Consider the following 8401-nt stretch of genomic DNA (forward strand, 5'->3'; position numbering starts at 1 on the left):
ATTAAAAGTCAAATTTTTCAATTTGGGAATTTTATATTAAGGTTTGGTTTAATTCGGGATTAAAACGCATTAATACGTCTTATTTAAAGATTAAATTAAAGTCCTCGATTTAAGCTAAATAAAAATATGAGAAAATTCAGGTAAGCTTAAATAATTATTTGGGACATGTTAGAGTCAATGAAATTAAGAAAATGTCAAAAACGTGAAATTTTACGTCTAGGGGTAAAACGGTCTTTTTACACCTAAAAATTAGTAAACGTCATGGCAGTGTCCTGAATGCTGTTTTATATGTTAATATGATTATTTCAATGATTATGGATGTTTATATGTCAATTTTAAATGTTTATGGATTTTTAAGACGTTAATATTATTAATGTTTTATGATTTAATATGTTAAAACGATTATTTTAAATGTTTATGGAATTTTATATGTTTCAGGATTTTAATGTCAAAATGTTTATTTTAAATGTTTATGATTTAACATGTCAATATGTTATTTTAAATATTTTGATGTTAATATGATTATTTTAAATGTTCATGGGTATTTATATGTTAAAATGTTATTTTTAAATGTATATGAATTTTATGATTTAACGTGGACATTTAAAAGACATGTTGCATGCTTGGTTTAAAAGAAAGACATTATATGCATGTTTAAATTTTATAAAGTGATTAGAATATGAAACGTTGAAGGAAGTGAAGTAATTGTGACTAATACGATGATATGTTGGAAATTTCGTGAGGGTTATGGTCCCAGTGGGAGCCCGACGATCGTTTTTTCTTGGATACGGACATGTAGATGTATACGATGATATGTTAATACATAAGGCCAAGGCCCAGTTGACCGGTGAGAGTGTTGCTGGTGTCCCCGCCGCCCAGTACTGTGGTTATATGTAGATGGATCCATCGCCCAACACGTAGACGTAGACGTAGATGAACACGAAAGTCACAATTAACGATCTGAATTCAACGAAAGGAAAAAGGAATACGTATATGTTGATGATAATATGAATATGAATATGTTGAGGATGATATGAATATGAATATGATGATATGAATACGTGGATATGAATATGGATACGAATATGAATATGTTTATGTGAAAATGTTTATGTTTAAAGTTTATGCATCATGAAAAGTTTATGAAAAATGTTTTGTTTAAAGTTCAAGCATCTTCATGAAAACGATATTTTAAGTACAAGTATTTTTCACTGTTATATGTTAATTGTATTACGTATTACTTGTTATCAAGGATATGACGTGTTGTCTTTAGACTCACTAGGTGTGATTGATGCAGGTGATTATGATAATAATGTTTATGGAGGTCTTGATTGGTGATATGACTGGACTGAAGGTGCACATAACCCGAGGACCTACGCTAGTTTTTCGCACTAGTTATGATTTATGATTTTAAGTGATGTTAATGGTATTTTTTCGAAAATTTATTTTTGAGTGATTTTTGAGAGGTTATAATATGGGCTATACTTTTCAAATAATATTTTTGGGTTGATAAAATAGTTGGTTGTTTTATTTTTAAAATGGTTCCAAAATATTTTATGATTCGGCCGAATACTATGTGAGGTTTGAGAAAAAAAAATTCTAGTACTTTTTAAAAAAACGAATAAGCAGACGTTTCAATAATGTTTAAAAGAAGAATTTATTTGCTAATCAAATTTTAACCTTCCTTATCTTATAGATTTGATTGTGAGGAATTCGTAAAATAAAAGAAGGGAGGATAGTCAGACGGGACAGTTGGTCAATCATATACTCACGCTCGTGCTTTGTGAAATTTCAGAAGAAAACATTCTTCAAGAGACGTGAAGTTTTGAAGTGTGCAGGTACTGCGTGTTGCCTTGAATGTTGGAAACATCTACAGACAACATCCGTGACAAAGTTGGCTGGAGATCGTTTTGTTGCTTTAGTTTTTTGGCTCATGTTTTTGTTGCTTTCTTGAATAAGTTTTATTCTGGTTATCTGTTTTAGAAAACATTTATTTTCTAAACGTGTTGAGGAAATTGATTTTTGTGAAAATCACTAGTGATAGGTTGTTGTAAACGTTTCGGTTTTCTAGTGATTAATTTTTGTCCTGAGTCACGACACAAGTATTTATATTTGCGCATATTTAATCTTGTCCATTAAGTTATTGAAAGTGAATTTGTGTCAAAAACTTTAATATTCCACTGCATGTTGTCTCAAATATTATAACATTTGACACAATACTTAATTATGATGAAACACAAATTTACATCTTATACTAATATTGTTATATACACTTGCATATGTCGAACAACGTATCTTACAAAGACCATTGAACAATTTGAACCCAAAAAAAAAAACAAGAAGTTGATAAGATAATAATTCACAGGTGTTGACACGATTTGCCTGAAAACCGAGAGGATGAGAAAGTTCTGTTTTTTTAAAATATCTGGTTAGAAGGCGTGGCGGGAGAAGAAGCTGAAACAAACTCGGTTTTATATATTAAGACTTGAAGGCCCTCATTTTCCAAGCTCTCTTGTTCCTCAAGTATTTGCTTTGCAGAGGTGACAGTAGAATCACTACAATTAAACAATTCGATTTTTCTAAGCGTTGGAAGCTCCGTAATGTCTCGAGGAATTTCCTCCAGTTGTAGATTTCGAAGAATCAGGTGCTCAAGAATTGGAAAGTGTGTCTTATCTGCTCTCCATTCCAACAAATCAGTCTTGGAAATTACCAGCAGTTTCAATCTAACAAATTGCCCTTCTATTGGATACCACACCTTGCCTTCGAAAGCGTAAAATAGTAGCTCAAGCATCTCAAGATTAGGCAATGAACCCACAATTGTCATATCTTTCCAAGGTAAGCGGCAGCCACTTAAATTCAACTCTTTCAGAGAAAGTGGGAAGCTTAGATGTTCCACAGAAATTCGGCCAAATGATATGAACACAAGCGATTCGAGTTTATGCAAGTGCACAAGATTGTGAAGGCAGAAGAAGGGCCATTGCGCTCCCGGGAGTGAACGATCATAGATAATTTTTAGTTCTTTAAGATTTGGAACACTTTTAACAACCTCCATTGTACATCTAAAATTTAGAACAGTAGAGAGAGTCTGAAGATTTTCCAAGATATGAGAATCGTCTTCAGAAGGAGGATCGGGTAAAACAACTCTATCAAAGAGAAGATGTCTGAGTTGTGGCAAATTCCAGATTTCTGATGGTAGAAAGATTGGTTTGCTTAAGTTGTGGTTAAAAATCAAAGTCTGTAGGCTCCAAAACTGGGACATCGAAGAAGAAAACCACCGCATTGAATTCAAATCTGATTTACACGTGATAGACGAAAACCGTAGGTTTACCAGATGCATGATTTCTTTGTCGTTTGGGGGAGTGTCATCAGACACCACGTCCAACACCCTCAACAATCTTGTACATGAAGCGAGCAATGTTTTCCAACCAAACTCGCTAAAGACCGAACGCGTTAGTGATGCTGGTCTCAATATAGATCGTGTACAAAGCTCGGGTGCTAGTCCGAAACAGATGCGGCGCTTGAAATCTAGTCGCAGTGGAATGTCTTGGCTGTCTTCATCTATGACGCAAATAAAGTTCTCTTTTTTAGCTTCCCTCAGGCATAGGTCCCTCAAGAGATCATGCACACCGCAGGCTATTATTCTTCCGAGAGGCCCTCGGTCACGCACAAAAATGAGGTTCCTATCAATAAGGTCTATTATGTATTCATTTGCCACTTCTTCCAAAGTTTTGTCTCTTACTGGTTTTAAAAATCCCTCTGCAATCCATACCTTGACGAGACTATGGATATAAAACATCGAATCTTCGGGAAGAGAGGCCATGTAGAGGAAGCACGGTTTCAAATGAACAGGCAAGTTTTTATAACTCAAATACAATATCTTTTGGCAATTCTCATCATCCTCTGAGTTTATAACGGAGTTCAAATTTTCCGCGACATGGCCCCAGAACTCTCTTGTCTTGTTAGCCTTTGCAAGAAGTCCACCGATCACCACAATTGCTAGAGGAAGACCTCCACATTTTTCTGCAATGTTCTTTCCTGATTCTTCGAGTATAGAAGGGCAACTTTCATTTCCAAACACCTTATCACACAGCAACTCCCAACTTTGATCATCATCTAAACATTTCATTTCAAAGGGCTCAAAAGAGCTTAAATGCCTAGCTACATTTACTAGCCTTGTGGTTATCATAACTCGACTTCCATTGCAATTATCCGGAAATAACATACGTATCTGATCCCAAGCCTCAATGCTCCACAAATCATCCATGACGATCAAATACCTCCTACCACATAAGCTTTTGTATAATTGTTCATCCAACTCGTGAGCATCACTTTCAACACATTCTTTTTTGCTTAAATTGATTTCTGACAGCAATGTTGAAATAATTCTAGGCGCATTATAACTTTGAGATATTGTAACCCAAGCACGGACATGGAAGTAATAAGCGACGTATGAATCCTCGTAGATTTTTTTAGCTAGAGCAGTCTTACCGATTCCTCCCATGCCTACAATTGCTAAGATTTGGCGATTGGATTGTTGTCTTGTAAGCATGTCCATTATTTCAATCAACTTCTCGTCACAAGCCACCAGAGTAGTTTGCTCATTCAGAGCTAACCTTGATGAAACAGCAGGCGAAAAGTCTACCAACGTCTGATCTCCCTCGAAGCTCCCAATATTCTCCTTAATCCTCATCACTTTGGTCTCGATCAAATCCTCCATTTCTTGTGTAAGTTTCTCGATGTATCCAGAGAAGCTGGTGGAGCTCTTCGCCTCGCTACCTGTGGATCGTGCTAGAACTTGATCCACTACATGGGACTCAAGGATATCCTCCGCTGCATAAGCCATGTCCGCAATCTGACTCTCCAATCCAGACAATTCCTCATGGCCCCTGTGTGAATATTCTTCGAGAAATTCTTGAAGGAAACGAGCCTTTTTTAATAAAGTTTCAATCTGTTTTCTGTGCAAGCGAAGCCATTTCTGGGAAGGGTGCAGTATCAGCTCTGAAGTATGTATGAGTGATAGTAGAGCTGCATACTCCGCCATTACTGAAGAAACCTCCGATTTTTCAGCGGAGACTTTTATCAGCGGAGACGAGAAAGCAACAAGAATTCGATGAAATTAACGTCGTTGCAAAAGTTTGCTGGCGGCTGGCGGCTCCTCGTCCACTGCTTTTTAATGATTATGCGGGTTGCTTCGATACTACACGTTACACGTTGAAGCCACGTAGTTTGGATGGACAAAATTCACATATACGTGATTTTGAAAAAATTAGTGAACTATATGTATGTGTGGTTAAATTTGGGTCCTTGATTCTATCATGGGTAGTACCTCTACATGTAGAATGAAATCAATAAAAGTTGAGTTTTCATCGTTTATTTACCATATTGTTCTTATGTCATATGTGTTAATTATTAGAGACATGGATACATTTGTCTTTTGTAATCAATTACCATATATAATTAACGTTGTGTGTTTGTCCATATATATTCCACATCTATTATTATTTATATTTTTTATTTTTAATTACAAATACTAGCAAATCAATCTATATCGGATAAGAGGCAGATTCATGGAATTAGGGATTGGAATTGGATTTTTTAGAAATACAACAAATTATTTTTCACTATATGAATTATTGGATTAATGTGTTATATATACCCGTATAAACATACTTAGAATACTATGTGCATAATTTCTTTCTTTTTCTTTTTGATTATTTTGTTTTGCAAGTTAGACGTGTACCTAACTTATTGAAGAAAATGTAATAAAAAAATTAAAAAGTTATCGAATGGCAAGGTAACGAGGGATTGATGAAACGTTAATGAATTATTTATATTTCTCTAACCCAAACATTTTTGGGATGCCGTTAATAATCAACTAATAACAAATATATTTTCTTGTTTGGATCCTATTTCAATGAGAATATGATGAGTCGATCCACTTACACATATTAGATTTATTGTTATATCGTATTTTTGTAATTTTTTTATTTGTCAAGAAAAACGTAATAAAAAAATTAAAAAGTTATTGAAAGCTAAGGTAATGAGAGATTGATGAAATAGTAACGAATAATTTAGACAAAAACTTGTGTATAACGGTCTCACGGGTCGTATTTGTGAGACGGATCTCTTATTTAGGTTATCCGTGAAAAAGTATTATTTTTATGCTAAAAGTATTACTTTTTATGCTAAAAATCAGTAGAATTGACTCGTCTCACTGATTAAGATCCGTGAGACGGTATCACATGAGACCTACTCAATAATTTATATTTCTCTAACCCCAAACATTTTGAGATGGCACTAATAATAAACGAATTACAAACAGTTTTTTCTTGTTTAGATCCTATTTCAATGGAAATATGATGAGGTGATCCACTTACACTTATTACTCTTACTGTTATATTGTATTTTTGTAATTTTTCTATTTGTCTGTTATTAAAATTTGAATTTTCTTCTTTTTCGTTTTTGGTTGGACGATTTAATTTCATAATTACATCTCAAATCTCGATGTTAAATCTCTTTATTATATATGTTGGTTTGAAGACTTGGAGGTTTTCTGACTTCAGTCATGTTTTTTTTAAAAAAATATCACATTTAAATAATGTATAGTTTTAATTTACGGTTTTAACATCATTATTTTATACTAATAATGAGAAGGAAGGTGAAGATGGACTTACATCCTCAGAGCATATTAAAATAATGATCAATGTCTACAAAAATTGGAAACAGATGAATGATCACTGTCTATAAAAATAATGAAGAGAATTAAAATTATGATCACTGTATACACTAATTCGAAACAGGCTATCAATTATATAACATCAAAAGATATAAGTCCATCTTATCTTATCATGATTAATCAAATAATAAAGGGTGAGAAAGATGAATACAAATATAAAAAAAGTTAAAACATAGAAAAATCATAAGATTCATATATAGTTTTTTAAATAGCATCAACATAATACAACGATGATTGAAAATAAATTAAGATATTAATCAACATCAAATCCGACAATGAAAACATGAAAATCAGATATGATGATGTAACTGCTGAATTTAATCGAACATAAAAGCAAGAAAAAAATTAAAAAGACGAAAAGATATTGAATGATTAAAAATCAAACAAGGAAAATATTGAAAAAATTAAATCATGGTTGTTTGAAATGATAGATCAACTGTGAAATAACAATTGTTATTGAAAAATTTATGTGTCTACATTGATTTACAAATAAACGACCAATATTCATAGTGCACTCAAATTCGTTATTCACGTACAACGCACGTGCTTTGCTATTAGTATAATAAAAACATGTGATGTGCTCGTAAAAAAATGTTAATTTGGATTGCATAAGTGGTAGTTTCAAAAATCACATAAACAAAAATTTCATCTTTTAAAAATATTTTCATTAAAGAAAACATAAACGATTTTGACGTTTGAATAAATGTTAAAAAATAATTTTGTTTTTGTTGTTAAATAATAATAGAAGCACATTAGAAGCCAAAAATTCTAGCTTTTAAAAAATTAATTTTAAGTTTTTTTAAAATTATCTTTAGTAATCTTTTAATATACTTTTTTTAAAAAACAATTGATAAAAAAATGTCTTTTAGTTGACTTCTGTTACCAAATAGACTCTTAATAATTTTAAATTACTTTTGTACATTTTAAAATTATTTAATCTTGAGTGTTGTACACCAGTGGTATTATTTAATGTTTTATGAAATAGTAAAATAAAATTAAATATATTTATCTTAAAAATATGTGTAGATTAAAAAATTTCTATTCAATTATTGAATTTTTGTGGACCCACTCGGGTGTTTACAACATTAATTTTGACCCTTAATTTTAGATATTCAATCGAATTTTAGGATAGTATCCTCTTACAAGTAAAGAATTGAATATTTGAAGTATATATTAGAGAGATTAAATAGTTATCACCAATGCAAATACTAAACAAAAAAATTAGTAGTTATAATTATTTTTCAATTTAAATATCTGAGCGCCATTTCATGAACTTTTGCAAACGGTTTGAATTGATGGATTTGATTAAATGATTTAAATTATTGTAAAATATTAATGAAAAATGAATTTAAATAAAAAAATTCAAATTCATCTCTTATTTATTTATGACGGTTGTATCGAACAATTTCAAATGATTTCAAATTTAAAATTCATTTTAATTTGTAAGTATAAATAATAAGTAGACAAAATGCATCGATTTCGAATTATCCAATCCAAAATCTCTCTTGTCTGGGCCAATATCAGGGTTTTCTATGGTGGCTAATAATTGGGCTTTTCGATTTTTTTTTTCAAAATTTATTGTGCATTCTGTTTTTTCCGCCGTCGCACCGCTTTAATTACGGTTCGGTCGACCCTACCCCTGCGGGCACTGCCTGTAGGGGTCGA

At 32.1% G+C, this 8401-nt stretch overlaps 1 protein-coding gene across 1 annotated transcript; it reads right to left on the minus strand.

Annotated features, from left to right (window-relative positions):
- Window positions 1-2232: 2232 nt before the first annotated feature.
- Window positions 2233-5186, minus strand: LOC142522948 (putative late blight resistance protein homolog R1B-16). The gene has a single exon (XM_075626556.1). The coding sequence runs from the start codon at window positions 5039-5041 to the stop codon at window positions 2417-2419; it is 2625 nt and encodes an 874-aa protein (XP_075482671.1). The 5' UTR covers window positions 5042-5186; the 3' UTR covers window positions 2233-2416.
- Window positions 5187-8401: the final 3215 nt, after the last annotated feature.

The sequence above is a fragment of the Primulina tabacum genome, chromosome 13 (assembly GCF_025594145.1).
Source record: "Primulina tabacum isolate GXHZ01 chromosome 13, ASM2559414v2, whole genome shotgun sequence".
NCBI lineage: Eukaryota > Viridiplantae > Streptophyta > Magnoliopsida > Lamiales > Gesneriaceae > Primulina > Primulina tabacum.